Raw genomic sequence first — 22,613 nt, 5'->3', positions numbered from 1 at the left:
GGGAGGGGGTGAATGTTATGAATCATTAATATTTCCTGATGCCCCATGTCAAATCTTATGTATTGCTGACAGTCAACAATAATAATATTAATAATGTATTGCTTTATGTATATATATATATATATATATATATATATATATATATATATATATATATATATATATATATATATATATATATATATATATATATATATATATAGCACAGTACCTTTTAAAAACAAAGTTGCAAAGTGCTGTAAAAAGATAGGTGTAAAGATCCAGAGCATAAATTAAAATTAAATTAAAATTGTTCAAGTACAGCACTTCAGTAAATCAAATTACATTCCACCAGTGTTTAGCCCTTAATTTATTCTCCTGAAAAAGAATTTAGATTCTTGTTTTGTTTTATATTATTTTTTCAGGAATATAATAAAGTTATTTTCTTGGTAAAAAAATTAAATGTTGGGGCAATAGCAGTTTGTGAGCTATCCAAACCCCCAACATTTTTAATTTATAATTATATAAAACCAGAGCTGTTAAAATTATTCACATTCAATACTTAGAAGTATAGATACTAGGGTTTAAAAAGACTTCTATAGTTAAGTTAAAGTATCAACTCAAGCTTTTTACTCAAGTAAAAGTGTAAAATACTGGGAATAAGTGCCATTAAGGGCAAAACCTTAGGCTGTGCCACAGGGGCCAATAGTGCAGTACCCCACCCCCCAAAAACACTTTTCTAAAGGCCATAAGGACTGTATTGTTATATTTAATTGTTAAAGTTGAAAAATTTGGGATGCACCTATTTTAGCCGCATTCATGCCCATTGAAAATCAACGCATTTTAGTACAATGCAAATACATTAAATAAGCACACAGTATATGTGTACTACTGAGCATTACCATGTGTTTCATGGAGCAGAAGATATGATGACTAGTTGCCTTTAAGTATTATTATGGTGCAAAAAGTCAAACTTCAGAGGTTATGAATAGCCTTTATTGGAATGTAAATGTACATCCAAGCTTAGCTGCAGGAATCTGTGAGGGACACGGATTCACTCAATCCGGATGGCGCCATTTATCTGGATAGGTTTTTTTTGCTGAAAGTGAAACAAGCCAAATTGAAATAGGAGCAACAAGGCTATTTTTTGAATGTAAAGCGTAGAAAGTACAGATAATTGGGTGAAAATGTAAGGAGTAAAAGGTCTGCCTTAAAAATAATGACTCCAGATAGCTCAGTTGGTAGAGCGGGCGCCCCTTTATGGAGGGTTACTCCTCGAAGCAGCAGGCCGGGGTTCGACTCCAACCTGCAACCCTTTGCTGCATGTCATTCCCCGCCCTCTCTCCCCTTTCATGTCTTCTGCTGTCCTATCAAAATAAAGGCAGAAAATGCCCAAATAAAATAATTGCTCTAGTAATGTATAGTTACCCAAAATTTCTACTTAGGTAAGGCAACAAAGTATTTGTACATTGGTACTTGACACCTCTGTATGAAAAGAATAAACTCCCTACGCTAGATCTCAATGGAACTCTTAACAAAAATAAGGCACCGCACAAAGGGATCCAGTTCAAAGGACACTTTATAAAAAAACAGTCTACACTCGGCATCATGGATCATGAATATTTTTCTCAACATTGTGTTATACTCAAAGCTAGCTACTAGAAGATAACTACACTGGGGGGGAAAACTACCAGTAATGTCATGTCCATTCTTAAATCCTCCCAAATTTAAGAGATATGCTTCATTTAGCCAAATATGAAAACAGTGCCATATACAAAATTCAGTCTGAGCCAGGATAACCTCCACACAGCTCTCACCTCTGACTTCACAAGCAAACATGGAGGTGGCAGAGCTAAAGCTGCTAACAGCAGCAACAGTGCAGACAAAGCCAACAGTGTTAATGGGGGTTAGCTCACGTTTGCTGCTATAATAATTTTCTGAATGTCGTATATAGCACCTGTAGACACTATATTTTAATAGAATTAAATATCCGTACATCCACACGTTACTTTCATTCTGTACGCCACATAACATGCACATAACCCAATCATGGCTTTATTATATAAGTTGCTTCTTGGACTAATCGATGCTTCAGAGTTTAGGTTGATTAATGTCTGAAGTCGCCCTCACTACGTTACTCTCCGACACCAGTGTTTCCTGTATCCAAGCTCACAGGCTAACATGGCCTTCCATAAATGTACTGTTTGCATCTTATTGTGACATCCACAAATCTGAGCTGTAACAAATGAGAACTCAAATTTGGTTACTTGCATTACTGCCTAAAATCCGAATAGACTGGATTATTTGTGTGCATGTAAAAGAAGCCATTCTCTCAAAATAAATCACAAGGTCACAATCAATTCATTTACTTCATTTACGTCAATGTTATTAGCCAAGATTTACTTTATGCTCACACCAATCCCACTGGTGAAAGACATAAATAACAAGTATAAACTGCAGTTGTTTAAGGGAGAAAAAAACAAATTAAGGTAAAAATTAAATAAAAAGTTAAAAGTGCTGCTTTGTCTTTGTGTTCCGTAGTGAAGTTGAAGATAAGTCAGTTTGTTGTGAGGCTTGAAGTAAGTCCATCGCGTAGTTATTTCAGACAAACAGCAGCCCTCATTTCCTGGATCCTGCTGCTGACTTTCGGCCCAGCTCCCTGGCTCTCTCGGTGGCGGATTCCACAGCGCTCATGGTCGCCGCCCTCACACCGCCCTGTTCCAGGGTGTGAAGCCCGTGGATGGTTGTTCCACCTGGGGTGCAGACCTCAGAGCGGAGCTGAGCCGGATGCTTCCCGGACTCACGTAACACTCTCCCGGCACCCTGCAACACATAGAATAGAGACTAAAATAATGATGGTGGGTTCAAATATTGAGCGGGCATACAGGAAACAGTATTCATAAGCAATATCAAAATAGCTGATGTTGCTATAGTGAAACAAAAGCACACACACACACACACACAGAGTAAAACTGACCAGAACAGTTTGAGATGCGATGCTGTGTGCCAGAGCACTTGGCATTCCCATTTTAACAGCTCCTTCTGCCAATGCTTCAGCAAACAGATACACCTGCAGAGGAATCACATCAGTCAAAAGGTGCACAAAGTGCAAAAACACACACACGAGTAGTTTTGACTATTTTACACTGCAAAACCAGTGTTTTATATATTTGACTGTGCTTTTCTCACGTTCCTTTTATTTGCATTTTTAAATGCAATGGATGGAAGGGCATTTAAGAAATAGTAACTAACAACTTTTGAACGTGCACATGTTCCACCAAAATAAAAGTTCCTTCCCGAGGCTACGTTTCTCTGTATAGCGTTTAGCGCTGCCCAAGACGATAGGTTTTCTTTTAAACATTTTTGGGGCATTTTCTGCCTTTATTTTTGACGAGACAGATAAAGACATGAAATGGGCGAAACATGCAGCAGAGAGCCGCAGGTCAGAGTCAAACCCGGCTCCGCTGCGTTGAGGAGTAAACCTCTCTATACGAGTGCCGGCTCATATATTCCAGTTTTTCTACCAGTTCTTCTCCCATCCCGGAATGCTGTGTGGACTAGCCAGACCCTCCTTTGTAGCACTATGGAGGAAAGTCTGGCAATGAGAGACTACTTCTGAACAAATCATACAATCCTGGGGGCACTCACGAAAGCCACTCCGCTCCCACTCAGTCCAGTGTGGATGTCAATCCAGGCCTCAGGTCCCTCCTCCACCAAACCACATCGGTGCAACAAGGAGCGAAGAAGAGCTCCGTCCTCCTGTTTTGCATGGGATCCCCTTGCAAACAGGAGAGCCCCTTCCTGAACCAAACATGGGAGGTTTGGCATCAGCCTGATGGCAACAGAATTCTCTGGCAGGAGCTTGAGATTAAAAGAGAAAAAATAATTACTCATCTTTAGATCACCACAGAACCACCATTTAGTTTGAAACACCATTAAACGTGGACCCTCACCTCTTCCAAGGTTGCCAACGTTACTCCAGCTGCAACAGACACAATAATGTGTCGGTCAGTGACGTGTAGCGAGACCTCATTGAGAACTAGTGGAACCAGGTGAGGTTTGACTGCTACAAAAACCACATCTGACCCACAGACCACCTCTATGTTGGAGTGAGTGACGGCAATCCCGAGCTCCTGAAAGCCAATGGAAGGGATGTTACTGACCCACACGCCCAACATGCCCACAGGTAAAGCAGAATAAACGCCTCACCCCGTTTTAGTTGACAAGGTATTAATAAACGCAGCACACAGAGAGGCAGGCGTTAAAACAGTAACCATGGTCCGAACCATATCTGCTCACTGTCCTACAATCTAACCCATCCCCCTGAGAACTGACAGAAATAGAAGAAGGGAACAGGAGTACCTGAAAGCGTCCCAGGTTCCTGGAAGACGGTGCGCTCACTTTGACGTTTACAGGAAGAACATTTCCTATAATGGAAACACACAAAAGACTGTTAACTCTTTGATTTTAATCAGGTCTAGTCTCTGTTTCAACATCTCTCCTGACTCACCAGACAAGATGCCCTTTGCGATGCCAAAGGCCATGTTCCCTGCACCTATAAAACCAATCTTCAGCTGCGCGTCCATCTCAGGGTCCATTTTGATCTGAAGGAAAGGAAAGAACAGATTTGAGGGACAACAACATGCTAAATTATAGTATGATAATGTTGAAAGACAATTAAAGCTGATGATTACTATTTGATAATTTACTAATTGTTTGTTACTTTAAGAAAATATGCCAATTTCAGATATTTTATAGACAATCTGATATCAAAAAAATAATCAGCAGAATAATCAATGAAAAAAGCCCTTAAGACAATCTGATATATGATAATCTGATAAAAATATATTAACTGAATCAAACAAAGATTTCCTTAAAACTGTATCTTTTCTTTCAAATGGAGAATCAGTTATATATGTATTAGTTGTATTTAGGGGTTTTACGGAATACCAAAAAATCCCTGAAATTAAAAAAACAAACAAAGCGGAACTGCCATTTAGAATAACTGAGAAAAAAAAATGAAAAATGTCTAAATGAGAGAAACAATGCTGCCTCTTTGTAATGGACATCATTTTAATGTGTGCAAATAAAATCAAATAGAAGAATTATAATCAGCATTTTAAATTATCCAAATAATATGTACAACACTACAGTAGACATCCTAGAAATGTGATTCAGTACTACTGTGCTGGATAACTTCCAGTAAAATGCGTCAATTTGGGACTCTTGTACCAAAACACCATTGGTGCTAATGCATCAACACTAAATAACAACAGAGAGATGCAGTTAGATTGTCGACTGTTTACATGCACACAAGAAACCGGATTACAGTGAGAAATCAGGTTAAGGCAAGAAATTAGATAAAAGTTAAATCCTGTGTGACAGTTGGTCAGTAATCAGATTTCTCCCCCTCCCCCATAACTATTGCCAGTGAAACGTCCCTCTCCTGCCTGGGTCTTTTCTAACCCTAACCCTTAACCCAGATGAGAGGTTACAGGGCAAAGAAAGCTGGTCGCAGCAGTAGTGAAACCAGTCAGTCTGCCTGTAAATCAGATTTCTATCTTGATCTTCTAACCTGATGTCTCTGAAAGCAGGTTACTGCTCAGAGCCAGGAGCACACCGATATCTGAAATGCATCTGAAGTAAACCGAAGGCATCGTGGTATCGGTATCTAACAGAAAATACATCAGTAATCTATTTTGAGATTAGATAACGTGTTGTCCTGAAATTCCAAACATTTGTTACTGCTCGATAAACGTGAGGAGTTGATGCTTTTCTCGGATATGACGGAATTGATCATCTTTGGGTTTTCAACTGCTGGGTTGTCGAAGGGGCCACGCGGGGCTCTGACATGTTAAGGGAATTTGTCATCCTTTCCCACATTTTGACTTAACAGAAGAGGGCCGGGGGGGGGGGACGAGCAATGGAACGACAGTGGAGGGAATACTACAAACCAATATATGGCACAAGAAAAAATCATCTGGTACCAGAGTGGCGTATGGCTATATGTTACACAAATTATTTTAACTTGCCTTCTTGTGACATCTGGTCCAAGGTAGAACTAATGCAGTTTAATACCACAGCACTGCAATAAATCCTACCTTTATGAATGTTATGTTCTGCTTTTGTTGAAATGTTGATTTTAATAGTGGCTTATCTGTAGTCTACCCTTACTGATACAAAAAGGGTGGACAGAATATCTGAAATATCTCCAGTAATATTAGTAAATAGAATTCAACATCACCACACAGTTAAATTAACACCTTTCTACATCATAACCGCCACAAAAGTAGAATTTCTTGCAGAATTTTTGCATTTGACTGCATTAGTTTTAGTTAGGTGCATCTAGTTCATTAGGGTATATGAGAACAACCCAGAGACATGTTCACAATAGGCACACAGTAGGGTAATGAATGCATGCATCTAGACCAGTGGTTCACAAAGTGGGGTAAGGAGACCCCCCCCAAGGATCCTTGAGGGAGCCCCCAGCAAAACTGGGAATTCTTATTCTCACTATAATTCCATCCCTAAGTAACACAATAGAAGAACGCATGATTATGTTGGACATGTTTCATACATTATCTTTAATAAAAACATCTAAAAGCAAAAAATCTGATTTGTGTCATTTTAGGGGTCCCTGACATGAAAAGGTTTTGGAACCACTGACCTAGACAACGCGATGGAAGTAATGGAATCACGGTCATGATCTAATGACAAGACTACATCGCATACACGGCACGGCATCACCCCTACAATTAAACCCAGGTTCTGGGTGGAATTGTCCGGGCAGGGCTGCGGCCAGTGCAGCATTGATGCTTCTCCGTCCGAGTCCTCTGTCACTTCATCATTTCTGTCAGAGTTGACCCCAGCTCCGACCAGGGGGTGTCTGGACTCCATGATAGCTATCATTGTCTTTTCATACCGCCACCAACCTTGTATTTTGGTCGGTGCCGGAGAGTTGGGTTCTCTCTTGCACTTGTAGTACGCACTTTTAAGAAGTTTCCAGCGAAACTTTAATTGGTCCACAGATCTGTGATAGCCGGCTACTGTCATTCTCCTGTGTGCCACCTTGAAGAGTTTGTTATTCCTCACTTTCCTTCCGTCTAAGCATTTCTTCATGTCCAGCTCCTTGAGGATTTCCAGAAACAACTCCGTCTCCTTCACGTCCCAGTTCTGTTTCTTGATACCAGAGTCGTCCATTGTTGTGGCAACGTAGCCTGGCTAACGTTAGCTCGACGGCTAGCTAGTAGCTAAACGTCTGCCCAACACGAACGTACACACGGCTAGGTTGCTAATAAATACTAGCTAGCATGTCTAGTGTGGCAGGGGCAGAGCGGTGATGTTTCTATCTTACATTTTAGCATGTAGCACACAGGACGAGGAAAAGCGTGCCGATAAAATGTTTAAAATCCTGTCTTTAAAACCCAAGTCCGCAAAAAAACACAGCCCTGCTGTGCTGCTGCATCTACCTAGACACTAACCCTAACACTAAAATAATCCAGCACAGATTAGAAATACAATGCACGTGTTACTCGTTGACTGGACAACCATAAAATAACACGGAGTTACACAAACACGATGTCAGGCGATGCTCTGAATAAACACCGGCTAAGGTTTATAAACGTTGGTGGTACAATATTTATTCACCTGATATTTCAGATTTCCTGACGTCCAACGTTAAGTAAAAACTGAAATTGCAGTGGGATTTAAACTGCCTGTGCTGTCAAATCGGTAACACCCGGAGCACCCACAAAACCAACTAGTGAACTATCGGTGGGCTTGTTTTCTACGTCTTTCCTGCTGCGTTAGGTGGGCGGCGCCTTCATTCATACCCAGAACCAGACACACACTGCACACTTGGTTCCCGCACATTTACCATTCCGTTTCAGCCGTGATTTAAATCTAACACACTCCAAGTCCGTCCCCTTCAAAAATGCGAGCAATTAAATTGGCTGTGTCCTCGTCCTATAGGGCGAAGAGATGGTGGACAAAAAAACAATAATAATTAAATGTCATTCCCATCAGCTGTGTGTGAGGGAGACAGCGCCAACAAGGACCTGCCAAATTAAACAGGTACATCATTTTAAAATATTTAAGTTTGTGCATTTTTAATCGGGCGTTTATTTAATGCCAAGGTGTACTTTTCAGTTGCTCTACTCGTATATGTATTGCTTTTTACAAGTGAGTGTTTTGAATGTGCTCAAAATTATAAGATTTTTAAATGAGTTGACTTGTTTCCAATTTCCTCATGCACGCTGAGGGAAACATGGGTGCCGAGCTCCCGGTGCTTAAAACAGATGGACATGTTGATGTAGGCTACGACTGCGTCCCGTTAGATTTTAATTAGTTTTTTTTTCTTCTCCAAAACCTGTCGCGTCTTTTCCGCATTAGTAAAAATAGGATTGTGTATTTTATATGAAATGGTTGTATTATGGGTCTACAGGAGGAGGTAGACCGCTGTGTCGGAGCGCCTGTGCAGCAGGGCATTAATTGCAGACATGCCTGGGCAAGCCTCCCCAGTGTGGTCTTCATTCAAACATATGAATGAATGAATGAATGAATGAATGAATGAATGAATGAATGAATGAATGAATGAAGGACTTATTGTGTCACCTTGCCCTCGTATTACGCATGGTTTTACAAGTAGCTCCCGTGATTTCATATAAACCATTCCCAGAGTGCTGCACAATGTGCATATTATTTTTCAAACATGGCTGTGTTGCGGTCGCCATCCAAAATCCTTAACCCTTGAGTTGTCTTCCCGTCGAAACTGAAAATCAACACTTTTTATCGATGTTTTAAACTTTTTCTTACGTTTTGTCCCATTTTTCAACACTTGTTACGTTTTTTTCCCCGATGTTTGTCACTTTTTTGACGTTTTCGACACTACTTAACTCTAACTTATTAACTTTAGTTTTACATTTATTTTTGGAATTTATGATCAATAAATCTCATTTATAGGAAGGTATACCTAATGTTTGAGTTAGAAAAGCAGAAATTAGGAATTATTTAGACTAAAATTAAAGGAATGTATGTTAATGGATAATCACAGACTGGATTATGTCAACTTTTACTCAATTTAAAAAAAAAACAAATTGAATAAGACACCCCAAAATTAATGAAAGTAGAGATTTGTACTTGCCAAAGAGCGTTGAATCAATCAGCAATCAAATTACAATTGGGTAAGTGAAAAGAAAATTAATATAGGAAAACGGGTCAGTCTGACCCCAGGACAACATGAGGGTTAAAATCTGGACATTTTAGGTTATGTAGCCTAACATAAGTACATATTTCAGATAAAAGGTAAGCAGTTACACACTGTTTGTGTGGGATATGTCGTGGAGAGCGTGGTTAATTGACTGTTTTATGGGTTTTCGGGTAAAATCAGAAAACAATCTTAATCTCGGCCATTTCTATCAAAAGTGACAGATATTTGGTCAACTTACTATTAATAGTAAGTCTTAAAATAAAAGCTTTCATAAGGAAAACAGTGTTTTCCCACACTGTTTTTTGGCTGTTATTTAATTGTGCAAATCTCTTGCCAATACATATTTTAAGTGACAAAAGCTGAGTCATGATTCATTATGTATTCTTACTGTGTTGTGTTCCAGCCATGACTCATCTCCTGACCCAGCGCCTGTATTTCCTGCTGGTCAGCGTTCTGGCCTGTCAGTGTCCTGGAGTCAGCGGGCTGTTTGAGTGGCTGAAGGGGGCGGCGGCCCCCCCACCAGCACCGCCACCTCCACCAGCAGTAGTTCCGGCACTTCTTGCAAAGGATGCTCAGTTTGAGATGGCTACAACAGATGAGAGGTTTTTGTCTGAGGCAAAGCAGCTGGAGCTGAGCCCGTTAGACAGCTGTCATTTTAAGGTAAACTTGAAATTCAGGGTTTTCAGGGTTTGGCCCAGAATCCACTTAGTCACTTATGCAAACATGGTCGCATACTTAAATGTTGGGATTTGTGTGATTTTTATATGTAAGATACTAACAAACATCTGGTTGATCATTGATTTAATACATAACAATAAGGTCTTTGATTATCAATTGGTCTATAAAATGTCAAAGTGAAAAATGATCGACCTCAATCAAATCTAAGGTGATGTCTTCAAATTCCTTGTTTTAATGACACACACACACACACACACACACACACACACACACACACACACACACACAGAACCTTATGTATTTAAATATTGGAACCAGCTAATATTTTGGATTTTTTTTTTTTCCTAAGATCTGTCATGGGATGTTTATTGACTTTTAAATATGCTATTACAGTTAAACCCTCCTGTTGTCCTCGGGTCAAATTTGACCTCTTGGCATTCCTTTTAACCAAATTACCACAAAAAGGGATGGATTCCACGCAACGCTCTTTGCAAATACAATTTTCACTAAATCAGTATCCTGATCAAACTCATCCACTCAACATGCGTTCCACTGATCTTAACCATTAGTCAAAATAACTCATAATTTTTGCTTTATTAACTCAAATATTAGGTATAATTCTATACAAATAAGGGTTATTGTGCATGGATTCCAAAAAGTAGTGTAAAACTAGTGGTAGTAAGGTGGTGTTCGTGAAATAAAATAATGCGTCAGATGTCAAAAAGGGGAAAAAAAAGGAATCTCAATTCATCTTTATGACCCAGGAGGACAACACAAGGGTTAAAAAAAGTTATACACTGCTGTAAAGACTTTTTGGACCTTTTCATGAAATGGTGGCAGTCCTCGACGCTTTGTTTGCCATAGCATTAGTACCCTACGCATCCACCTGTTTGTCGCTGTGTTGTAGGTGGTTGCCCAGCTGAAGGCGAGCTGTGAAAGCCTCCCAGAGGAGCAGCTTGCGAAGCTCGGCGTCGTCCTGTTTAACTGCCAGGCCGCGGTGGAGGGCCGCCAGACCTACCCCTGCACAGAGGAAATGGTAAAATACAAAGTTAGGATTACAGTTTATTATCAAAATAGTGTGTTTTTAAACTTTGTGAGGCTATTTGAAATCTATTGTTATTTCAGACTATAAAAGAGTGCACAGCAGACATGGATTCAGACACGTGGAATGCTTACCACATAGTGAGCAACAGAGCGCGCTCCGTTTGCTACGCGACTCGCCAGCAGCTCTTCCGGCGCAGAGCAGAGCACACGGTCAACGCCCTCATCTCCACAGCCACAAGCCAGCTGGAAACTATGAAGGACCTGAAGGTAGATTTTACTTTTCTCTCGCCTTTTTTTTTTTTTTTTTTTTTTTTTTTTTTTAATAAATCTTTACATGCACAGAATGCAGTTCGATTTTTTTTGCTTTGACCGGTTTTGTTTTTTTAACAGGAGGGCCAGCTGGAGCTGAAGGAACTGACTGCAGCTTCCTTGGACAAGCTGCTGGATGGTCACAGTGCTCTGCAGGAACAACAGGGGAAACTGTATGAGGGCCAGGGGCAAATGGAGAGCTCACTGAGGGACAACTTGGAGCGTCTGGGGCAGGAAAAAGCCCTCATCGCCTCTGGACAGGAACTGGTAGCCCAGCTCATTCAGGGCATTACAAAGAGAATGGGTGAGAGCTTTCACGTCTTCATGAATCTCACACTGCAAAAGTATTTAGTATATTTGGCACATAATTAGAGCCATACATTAGTTTTAGATTAAGGCTGCAAATTACATTCATTTTCATTGTTGATTAATCTGTGTTTTCTTGACTAACCGATTAGATTGTTTTTTTAAATGTCAGAAAATAGTCGATTAGTGTTATTCCCAAGGTCCAAGATGACGTCCTCCAATGTCTTGTTTTGCTTGTCTGAAGTGTCAACATACTCAAATGTGTGCCTGCATTGCTCGCTAGATTTTTATTGACTGCCTTCCTGTGTTTGTTTTTTTGTTTAGAGAATGTGAGTGAGCATCTGCAGAGCCAAGGCTCGGAGGTGCAGGACAGCCACAAGGCGATTGTTAAAGACCTCGCAGATGTCAGACACCAAGCTCAGGACATCCACCAAAAGATCGGTAATCAAAACAGAGCATCACAAATCTAAAGTCATCCCATCTTTTTTTTTTTAATTTCTTTTTTTTAAACGTTTTGTTAAAATGTCATTTTTTTTTATTTTGATTCCTTTTTTTTAAATTTAATTTTTTATACATTTCTTGTGGCTGATCAGATCACAGTATGTTGGAGTTCCTACAGTACCAGGACCAGACCTCGCAGTACTACGCTGACCTGATGGATAAACTGGAGCGCATGAACAGCACCCTGGGAGCCACGCTGCGCTACCTGGACAGCATGCAGAGCCGCATCGAGGAGAGGCTCCACATGATCCAGGGCTACCTCGGCTGGGCAGGTGGGACATAACACCCACGGTGCACTGACCAAGTTTGGCCACTTTTTTTGGGGGGGGCTTTTTTGCATTTAATGGACAGGACAGCAAGGTGAGAGAAGGGGAAATCGTCACAGGTTGGACTGTACCCTGGACCTCTGCATAAACCTATGTGAATGTGCGCCTGCTCTACCAACTGAGCAAAGTTTGTCCTCATTTGACATGTTTTCTGATACAAAATGTTAGTTGATTAAATAACAATTTTGGGGTGTGACATCTATAATGAACCATTAAATACAATATGCATTAAGTTGAAATTAATTCATCAGCAACTGGTTTGATTGCCATTCCAGTTTTTTTTTGTTTTTTTCCTTCGGTCATGTATGATTTATGAAGGAAATACTTTTAAGTTTTGAACTCCGCTTGTTTTTGTTTAAGAAAACAAGTTATTATGATGGCCCATTTCTTTTGACGATTTGTCATTTTAGACAAAACTGATTGGAAAAACTGATTTTAATTGCATCTCTAAACAAATCAAAAGCAGATCTCAGTGGAATCTTTGGGTTTTAATGGATTCAGTTCAAGAAAATAAGATACATAAAAACATGTTTTTGACTTTTAGCATAATATTGTATAAATCTAAGATGTCTGAAGCATCTTAGTTTGCAAAAAACAACTCTCATAAAAATATCTTTAAACAATTGTTTGTTGTACTATGATTTGATAGATTGTTTTCCCTTATGCTTCTTGTGATTGCAGGGTTGAGCCTGACCGCCATGTGGACGTGTATTGCACATACGGGCTACTTCGTCCTGTGTGCTGTCCTGCTGACGTTCCTGCGTTGTCCAGGTTTCTCTCGAGCCATGCTGCTGCTCACCGTGCCTCTCAACGCAATGGCCGAGGTCAACCAGCAGCCGGCACTGGATCTGCCCTGCCTCAGCCTCCTGCTGGTCATCCTCTCTCTGGGTACAAACTAAGGCATGGATACGGGTCGGGTATCCAAAAAGAGATTTTTAACTGTCGGGCTTGGACACAAACTTCTTAACGCCTGTTGGGTTCGGACAGAAAAATTCGGCTTGATTCTTGACTCTAGTAAAAACCATAATCTGTATAATATTAATGGACAGAGAATGGGTTCGGCAAAGTGCTGTGAATGCGGAAGTGCCTTAAACCTGCATCCTATCTGAATTCCAACAGAGGGCAACACGTGCGGCTGCTAAAGGAGGTCGGTTTGTGTAGAAGACTATGAGAAAGTGACCCACTTCTCACTTAATTTTACCTCGGAACATTTTCATGAGTTAATGTTCTCAACCGCTAGTTTTAAGTCTTCTGCAACACAGAATGATCATTTTGAATTATGGTCTTGTTGATTTTAAAATTTGCAAGAAAGCAAGTGGTGTTTATGATGTGATTGACCGTGAAATTTTGTAACGTAGAGTGTAAGCAGCTCCTCCCTCTTGCCTTAAATCCTCACATCCGCAACCAGGATGGCTGCGCCTGCAACGGCAAACTCCACAGCAGATCTCCACAAACCAATGGGTGATGTCACGCATGCTCGGTCCATTAATATTATACAGTCTATAGTTAAATGTAAAGCTATTTCCAAGGCAAATACAATGTCTCCTGTATTCTCATTCATTCCTCACAAGGTTTCTTTTATTCACATCTGCAGGTCAGTGGTTTGTGAGTCATTTGTGGGCGTACCTTCAGTCAGGAGGAGAGCCAGCCGCCCCGCTGCCACTGGCTTCATGGGCCATCGTGGAGCCACAGAAACCAGTATCATCCAGCTCATCCTCATATCCGCCGTCCTCTACACCGCAGAAGTGAGTCTGGAGTTCATTTCATACATCTATGCTGCAACTGATTTATTTTTATTTTTTTTTAATTCTCAACAAAATTGTCTATAAAATATCCAATAGTTGTCTAAAAAAAAAATGCTCTGTAAAATTTGCCAGAGCCCAAGGTGACATCAGAATTTTATGTCCGACTAACAAAGCTATTGAGTGTACAATGATATAAAATGTAAATGGATGTTGATATAGCGCTTTTTTAATCTACTCGGAGCGCTTCTACATAACAGGACACACACGCGCACATCAGATAAACACTCACACACATTTGCACTCTGAGGGCGCCGCTTTGGAGGCAACTTGGGGTTCAGAATCTTGCCCAAGGACACTTTGACATGGGAATCAAACTCCCAACCTTCAGATTGGCAGGCAACCTCTCTACTGCTGAACCACAGCTGCCCCAAAAACAATTCTTGTTTATACGGCATTTGCTAATGACAAACAATTATCAAAGTAGTTGCTGTTTAATTTGACATGCATCCTCAGTTTGATGCAGATCTTCAATTAAAACATCTACAGTTGCTTTCACTAAAACAATTGTTAACAATTGTGCAGCATTGTGGGAGATAGGCGCTCTTATTTCTTTTGGTAGGTGGTTTATTTGACATAATCCTTTAATTTTTATTTTTTGTTGTCCCCAGAGATAGAAGTGATGGTTCTATTGATCAAGACGACCTGTTGAATCAGGACAGCTTCATATCTGGTTTGAAATACAAATATACTGAACCTAAACAGTAAAAACTTACAAAAATTTGCACTTTTTTTGAATAGATTTAGTTACTCAGATTAGCTCTCGCTAATGTCTTTGCCTACAGGTAACTTTGGCATATCAGCAGCATCTCCTCTTCACAGGAAGCCAATCCCAGAGTCCAGGTTTACGCCAATCATTGGGACACCCAATCACTCCACTCCCAGGCTAGTACCGCGGCCGGTTCTTTCAGAGGTGAGTAAATTAATTACATTAATTATGTCATACCACCGATGTTGGGTGAAAACCTTTTGTATGTCAAACTGTTTTTTTCTTCTTCAAGAAATTAAGAAAAAGGATCATTTGAAACATTGAACTATTTACCTCAGAAAATTGACTCGTCACAGATGGTGACCAATAGCAATGATTACAAAATCTGGAGATACAAGGTTTCTGCCTGACAGTGACTATATGAAAGAAAACTAAAGATTAATATTCAGTACCTCATAAACTAATACGATTTGCCCTCACATGTTGCGGGGTTTTTTTGTAGGCTCGAGTTGCCGACATCCCCGTTAGAGACCTGGGAGGTGTTTTTGATTTTGTAATCGACTCGCACGACTCCATGAACGACTCCCGAAGTGCGAGTCCTACCCCGTCAGTCAGCAACAGGTCAGGGTTTTAGACTGATCACATGCATGCCTTAAATGCTAACTAGCAAGTGTTAATATTGGTTAGGCCTTTTTTAACCAAAAAAATGATTGCCTTCTTTTGTTTCCTGCGGCAGCTCAATATCAGGCCGTCAGCTGTGCAATGGTATCACAAAAACAGGGAAGGTCTGTAAGAAGCGAGCCGTGCCAGGACAGGACTACTGCAGAGTCCATGAGGGGGGGCTCACCTCTTATGTTGCTAAATGAGCACTGCATTTTTTTTATATTAGATGTTTTAAATACTTTTACGTTTAACTGTTAATTTTAAGTAAACATGTCATTACCCATGGATTTGTCTGTATTCAAATAGAGCAACTTTTTTTTGATAGTGCCTTCTCTACAAAAGTTTTAACTCTTATTGTGATGTCATTGTAAGTTCTGCCTGATGTTTTTTAAGTTAATAAATTATTTCTTTACCATGAATCAGTTTGGACTTTACTTCTCAAATACCTGTCAGAAATCTTCGCCTGTGGCCTATTACTTAAAGATTCAGCCAAGACACTTAAAACATTACTGATATAAAACATTTAATTTGCTCAGTCCAAATATACTGAGTAAAAAAACATCCAATCCACTATTCAAACAGTACATAACATCTTTGATCAATAAATACAGTGAACTTAAAAACCTTAAACTTACAGAGCATATGGAAAGCATTCAAAGCGCTTCACTTTTTCCACATTGTTACAGCCTTAGTCCAAAATGGAATTTTTTTCCTTAATTCTACACAATACCCCCATAATGACAAGTTAGAAAATGTATTAAAAATAAAACAGTCACCTGTACGTAAGTATTCACAGCGGTCGCGATCAAGCTCTAAATGGAGCTCAGGTGCATTCGGTTACCATTGATCATCCTTGATGTTGCTACAGCTTAATTGGAGTCCACCTGTGGTGAATTCAGTTGATTGGACATGATGAAGAAAGGCACACAAGGTCCCACAGTTAACAGTGCATGTCAGACCGCAAAACAAGCATGACTGGCTGGGAATTGTCTGTAGACCTCAAAGAAAGCTACTCCAGAGCGCTCTGGGGCGACGGTTCATCTGTTAACAGGACGACGACCCTAAGCACACAACCGAGATATCGAAGCAGTGGCTTCAGGACAACTCTGTGAATGTTGTAAGAGGCCCAGCCAGAGCCCAGACTGGGATCCCATTGAACATCTCTGGAGGGATCTGAAAATGGCAGTACACCAACACTGCCCATCCAACCTGATGGAGCTTGAGAGGTTCTGTAAAGAGGAATGGGTGAAAATGGACAAAGATCGGCGTGCCAAGCTTGTGGCTTCATATTTAGTTATTACTGCCAAAGGTGCCACAACAAAGTATTGAGCAAAGGCTGTGAATACTTATATACATATTATATTTTTGTTCTGTATTTCTAATAAATTTGCAAACATTTAAAAAAAACTTCATGTTGTCATTATGGGGTATTATGTGTAGATATCTGAGGGGAAAAAAATGAGTTGAATCCATTTTGGGATAAGGCTGTAACATAACGAAATGTGGAAAAAGTTCAGTGCTGTGAATACTTTCCGTGTGCACTGTAAGTAATAAATGCTGAAAAAGACCAAAAACCGAAAGACTGAACCCTCAATTAACTTTACTTATAATTAACACTGCCATAATGAACAAAATTCTACATACAGTTCGGTAGACATATTGTTTCTCATTCTTTCTATAAAGAGAAGTGTTGCAGACTTGAAGTGAGATATCGTCTAGCTCACTGAGTGGCTGAATCGAACTGGAACCCACAATCCATCACATCCATCAACCTTAGCACATGAGCCACCTTGTTTTCTTCCAGCCCTTTCCCCCTCTTCCAACAGAGCGGGTCATAGGTCACCAGACTTTGTACCAAATTGATTGGCAGAGCGTTCACTTCCTGGCTGTGTCATAGTTGGCAACAAACCAATCACAGGTTTCCTTTAAAGCTGTTAAAACAAGAAGAATAAGTGAAGACAGGCAGCAGATGTAGTCAAAACATACTTTTTAATTTTTACACACACAGTCTAGAATTAGATTAGACTTCTGTCAAGGCTTGTATCGTTTTGGACAAATTACTTTGAAATGCGAAACCTCGCTGCCCATCCATGATCTTCACGAGCACATTCACTGCCTTCTGCCTGGTTAAACCACCGCCTGTTTAAGAATACTTAAATTGGCCCTCCTGGCTTGCCATTATTATATTATGACCAAAGGATTGATTTGCACACGTTTGATAGCAACATGCCTCTCTGGATTAAGTTGAAATAGATTTTTTCTTCATTATTTTCAAGTCTTTACTGGCGCAAAATATGGCGTATCCCAGATCACATACTGTAGATCATCTGTAATACAGTGTATCTGCCTGTTGTACTCTCTCTGACCAACACCTGGTATTGTGAACAAATGAAGCATCAAGAAATGAAACCTTTGGGAACTAAATTGCTGGAAATCTTTAATGCACACACACACACACACACACACACACACACACACACACACACACACACACACACACACACACACACACACACACACACACACACACACACACACACACACACACACACACACACACACACACACACACACACACACACACACACACACACGTGTCAGTCCCACCTTTTTTGAAGGGTGTGAAGGTGAAGTCTGGCAGGTAGCGATGCAGCTTTGCATTGCTGGCTGTCTTTTTGAACTGGCCGTCTGCTTTACCGGTATCAAACTAGAGATCAAAGGTCAAGGAAACTACATGAACTAATGGTTAGAAATCTGATTCAAGACAAAGGTTTAGATTGTTGAGACGCCTAAAATCTGGAACATGGATTTTATATTGTAAACTGAAAACTTTGATTTGATTTGAAGCTGACATTGATTAACTTAGCATGATCAAAAGGATACCACCACTTCCCCTTTAAAGTCCAGTGCTTGCACAACTGCTTCTGCAGCTTCTTTGATGGACACTTCATCCTCCTCTCCAACTGGAACCAGCAGACACAACACAGGTTTTACTACGGATTTAATTCACCTTTCACTATTGATATGCTGTGTATAAGGACTTACCAGAGAGAATGATTGGATCAACCTCTGAATAGTCTCTCAAGACCCACAGGAAGAGACGAGCCAGGTCCAAAGAGTAGATGAACTGTCTTCTGGGAGTGCCGGAGCCCCAGACCACCAAGGGATTTCCCTCCTCTAATCAGAAACACAAATGAGTACACAATTTATATGACTTCATGTATCCCCATTATACCCTACAAGTTCAAGACATAGGACTGGTATCAGCGCTGTTACTAATCTTATATTAAATGGTAAAAACATGACTTAGTACATGTAATAAGGTTTGCAGACACCTTAAAAGAATGTATGAAAATCTCCTCTAAAAGTGATGTGTAGTTCTAGTCTTTTTACGGATCTAAGACACAGTAAGGTCGAAATTTTGAATTGAAAAACGAGAAATAGAGCATTGATAGACTTACTTTGAGCAATGTAAGCTTTGTGAATTAGGCCTGGCAGCACATGACCGTCCTCAATGCTGAAGTTGTCATGGGGACCAAACACATTAGTGGGAATCACAGCTGTATAGCAACTCCCATGCTGCTGGAAATACGCCCTGGGAAACATACAAACAGTTTTAAAGACAATTCTTACTCTATGTTGATAGTATAAATGTACTAAACGTGCAAAACCAACAACAGAGTTCCCACCTGTTATGAACATCAATCATTCTCTTTGCATAGGCATAGCCAAAGTTCGACTCATGAGGTGGACCATTGTGGATCTTGTGCAAAGATGGAACGTAATGTTAGTTGCCATTTACAAATGTGCCGATACTTGCCAGCTAAGAGCACACATAGGGGCCTGTTACCATGGTCTCATCAATAGGGTAGGTGGTTTTATCCGGAAAGATGCAGGTGGACAAGCAAGAAACAACCTTGACGGCGCCAACTTCATGTGCTGCCTGCAGCACGTTATCGTTGATGTAGACATTGTTTCTCTGGAGGGGACATATACAGCCTTCATTATCCATCAAAGTCTTCTTAGTTTTAACCCATATCCAACAACCCTTTCAAACATATGTGCTAATTTACTAAATTCAAGATAATCTATTTTCATTGTATGGACACAACGAAATTATGTTGGTGTCAATCAGTCCAGCATTAGTAAATTAATAAAAAAAAGATAAAAGCACACATACAATTAGCAGTGACAGCAGATGCGTGACTTTCTCATACCCAAAAGTCCAGGTTATACTTCATGTTCTTGAAAAGCCCCCCCACCATAGCAGCCAGGTGAATGACGTGGGTCGGCCGATATTTTTCAAACACTGCCCGTGTCTCCTCCATGTTCCTGAAGAAATGCGACAATAACACAGAATGCTGAAAGTGCAGAGACAGTCTCCAAATTGTGTGTGCATTATTAGTACCAAACACATGTGTTTGCCTGTTTGCAGTAGCTAGAGAAAGTATGCTCTCACGTGAGGTTGGCATCTTTGGAGGAGAGAAATATCCATTCTTCCCCTTCCTTGGCTCCCCCCTCCTCTTTGACCACATGCTGTATAGCCCTGCCCACCAAGCCGGATCCTCCTGTCACCAACACCCTCGTTGGAGGGGTGTGATCACCCTGACAGCTCATCTGGACCAAGCAAAACACAAAAAGATTTAATGGGTCACAAGTACAATACAAACCAAACAAGATATGAGTGTTTGCATATGATAGTGAGGCTAGATTTCACTTCACAAAGGAGCAGGTAATATGGCACTGCTGGCTCCCTGTCAGTGCCTACAGGTGGGTGCGTTGCAGCTGTATAAAGGGTTAGGTGCAGTTAACAGTTGAGTGCACAGTATATACATATATTCTTTATAAGCAAGACGTTTAATTAACTATTTAAAAAAAACAGGGAGCAATTGAACAGAACCTTGGACAGAAAACTTTAACTTACAGAAACACTTCACTTGTATATAGGCATTTTATGTGTGGTTGTGTTTTATTATAATAATAATGATCATAATAATAATAATGATTTTTATTAATTGACACAAATGGAAGGTCCATAGTACATTAATAAATGACAATATTTATAAACCTATAGTATTACATATACACCGTTTTCTGTGTAAATTAGATATATGAGCAATGCAATAATCAAACTCCTTGTATGTGAAAACATAACGTAACTTGGCCAATAAAGATGATTCTGATCAAGCCAAACTCACATTACAAACCCTATATTGTTAACTAACGTTAACTATAACTAACTTAAGATTGGTTAACTAACTTACCTCTATTTTCGGGTGACTTAGCCTAAAACAACGAAATCCGAAGGTAACTTGTCTGTTGTTACCTGCTCATTAGAGATGACCACCGTACACAACTGTGCTTCCCAAAGCCAGCCAGACAAGCTAGCTAGCTAGCTAGCTAACGTTATTAGCCAAAGTTGTGTTAGCGTTAGCTATGCTAGCAAGTAACCGCTATGATATTCATTCCTTTTACCGAGTGTTATACTAATGACGCTACATAAATTAATCGTGAATGTGACAACTATGTCAAGAGAAAATTATAGAACTTCTAATAAATTATAATTGTGCTTCCCCTAGAGCAGTAAAACTATGTTAACTCCAAGCTTAACAAATAACGGTAGCGTTAAGTAGTTGGCTATAACCCGTTAGCTGTAAACTAGCTACACGTTCAGCTAACTAGAGAGCCAGAAAGAATGTAGAACACGGGTTCCGGTTTTAACCTTCAAAATAAAGCTTTATTGATGAACAGCCGGGTCGTTTTCGTGCCTCAAATAGACACCGTGAAGTGCTGCAATTATTCTCAAAGTGGAAAGCTATTAAACATACATGTTTTTAATACTATTTTTTATTCTTACAGGATTTTGATTGTTTTAAGAGGATTTCTTTTACTTTTACTTGTGCTTTTACTATACGCTTTCCGGTATTTCTTACACGCTTCAAGACCTGCAAGCATCGTTCTAATCTCCCGTCTATGGTACAAATCACAGACCGTTAAAATTAAACTGTCTGTGGTTCTAATACATGTTTTTCCTGTAGGCCTATTGTAAATGTTTGTAGTTTTTTGTATCTGCTCATACTAACAACAGTTCTTGACTGTAAACAACTTAATTGTCTGTCAGACAAAATATCGTGTCCATGAATCCAGAACAAATCTTTCAGTGGTGGATTTTGAGGTACTTACTTAAATATTCTTTATTCTATACTTTAACTCCTAAACATATCAGAGGCAAATATTATACTTTTGACTCCACTACAATTATTTGATAATTTTACTCCTGATTCAGATTAGTAGGGTATATCTTCATAATACAATCAACTAATTAGTTATGATGGTATTATTCTATACTACTACACCAGTTTACACTAGCTCTACCTTATATGATTAATATTAAATCAATATTCATCTGAAATGGGCCATTCTGCAAAATAAGTCTTTTGCACTTAATAATTAAGTAACATTTTGAATGCAGCTTTTTACTTGTAACAGAAAACTATATTTCTAAGGTTTTTATACTATGGTATTGTTACTTTTAAAACACCTACATGCACTACCAAATTCAGACAAAACTATGTTGGTAAAAAAGGCCTATGAAACGTCATGAAACATATCTTTAAAGGCCGTTTTCTCATAATTAGTTTTTTTCCTTCTCATGAGCCATACAGCTCCGCTCGCACTTACATACACCAAACTTTTCAGTTTCATTCATATTTACATTCAGAATATTTTTTAAAGAGAGAATTGTTCATCATTCAAAGCCGGATTTAACCATTTTATTCCTCAAACATGGCTAAAATTGATTTTCTTATGGCTGTTGACAGTATTTCCTGATTTACGGAATAATGAAAAGAGATATGGAAATATCCCTTTTACTAAAAACCTTTGACTCTAACATGTCAACAAAATGAAATAAGGCTTTCTAATGTTAAGATTTCTGTTCCGGAATTGTGCACATATTCAAATAATGCCTAATTTGCATACTTAAACATACAGTTTCAGAAAACATGTATTACAAAAAAAGAACTGACTTAATGTAAGTAATCAAATAAGTGTCTTAGCATATATACTGTTTATATATATATATATAT

General features: G+C 39.5%; 3 protein-coding genes and 1 long non-coding RNA gene across 11 annotated transcripts in view; 2 read left to right on the top strand and 2 right to left on the bottom strand.

Annotated features, from left to right (window-relative positions):
- Positions 1-2,062: 2,062 nt before the first annotated feature.
- pycr3 (pyrroline-5-carboxylate reductase 3) lies at positions 2,063-7,765 on the bottom strand. 6 transcript variants are annotated; one of them, XM_032525901.1, is made up of 7 exons: positions 7,627-7,765; positions 4,490-4,583; positions 4,342-4,406; positions 3,933-4,112; positions 3,628-3,840; positions 2,957-3,049; positions 2,063-2,802 (listed from the first exon to the last, which is right to left on the bottom strand). In XM_032525901.1, exons 2-7 carry the CDS (start codon positions 4,575-4,577, stop codon positions 2,599-2,601), a joined length of 843 nt encoding a protein of 280 aa, XP_032381792.1. In that variant the 5' UTR covers positions 4,578-4,583; positions 7,627-7,765; the 3' UTR covers positions 2,063-2,598. The 6 variants fall into 6 exon arrangements, with proteins under 6 accessions (XP_032381792.1, XP_032381789.1, XP_032381790.1 ...); XM_032525898.1 differs by lacking the exon at positions 7,627-7,765 and adding an exon at positions 6,712-7,619; XM_032525899.1 differs by lacking the exon at positions 7,627-7,765 and adding an exon at positions 6,733-7,618.
- Positions 7,766-7,808: 43 nt separating this feature from the next.
- On the top strand, positions 7,809-15,944 carry bmb (brambleberry). 2 transcript variants are annotated; one of them, XM_032525896.1, is made up of 13 exons: positions 7,809-8,052; positions 9,591-9,847; positions 10,773-10,901; positions 10,991-11,176; positions 11,300-11,522; positions 11,849-11,965; positions 12,118-12,297; positions 13,033-13,239; positions 13,946-14,096; positions 14,765-14,826; positions 14,939-15,066; positions 15,365-15,483; positions 15,599-15,944. In XM_032525896.1, exons 2-13 carry the CDS (start codon positions 9,593-9,595, stop codon positions 15,726-15,728), a joined length of 1,887 nt encoding a protein of 628 aa, XP_032381787.1. In that variant the 5' UTR covers positions 7,809-8,052; positions 9,591-9,592; the 3' UTR covers positions 15,729-15,944. The 2 variants fall into 2 exon arrangements, with proteins under 2 accessions (XP_032381787.1, XP_032381788.1); XM_032525897.1 differs by lacking the exon at positions 7,809-8,052 and adding an exon at positions 8,085-8,114.
- Positions 15,945-17,023: 1,079 nt separating this feature from the next.
- LOC116695577 (uncharacterized) overlaps positions 17,024-22,613 on the top strand; it is a 24,904-nt gene continuing 19,314 nt past the window's right edge. Inside the window, exon 1 of the long non-coding RNA XR_004333499.1 lies at positions 17,024-17,036. This is a non-coding gene — a long non-coding RNA (uncharacterized LOC116695577). The remainder of the gene's footprint in view (positions 17,037-22,613) is intronic.
- LOC116695573 (GDP-L-fucose synthase) lies at positions 17,337-21,239 on the bottom strand. 2 transcript variants are annotated; one of them, XM_032525907.1, is made up of 10 exons: positions 21,170-21,239; positions 19,985-20,142; positions 19,743-19,857; positions 19,376-19,504; positions 19,215-19,288; positions 18,987-19,120; positions 18,571-18,702; positions 18,409-18,488; positions 18,133-18,232; positions 17,337-17,456 (listed from the first exon to the last, which is right to left on the bottom strand). In XM_032525907.1, exons 2-10 carry the CDS (start codon positions 20,140-20,142, stop codon positions 17,401-17,403), a joined length of 978 nt encoding a protein of 325 aa, XP_032381798.1. In that variant the 5' UTR covers positions 21,170-21,239; the 3' UTR covers positions 17,337-17,400. The 2 variants fall into 2 exon arrangements, with proteins under 2 accessions (XP_032381798.1, XP_032381797.1); XM_032525906.1 differs by having other exon boundaries at positions 20,790-21,222.

The sequence above is a fragment of the Etheostoma spectabile genome, chromosome 9 (genome assembly GCF_008692095.1).
Source record: "Etheostoma spectabile isolate EspeVRDwgs_2016 chromosome 9, UIUC_Espe_1.0, whole genome shotgun sequence".
In the NCBI taxonomy this organism is placed as follows: Eukaryota; Metazoa; Chordata; class Actinopteri; order Perciformes; family Percidae; genus Etheostoma; species Etheostoma spectabile.
The sequence above is the reverse complement of the archived record's forward strand: the minus strand, read 5'-3'. Positions and strand labels throughout refer to the sequence as shown.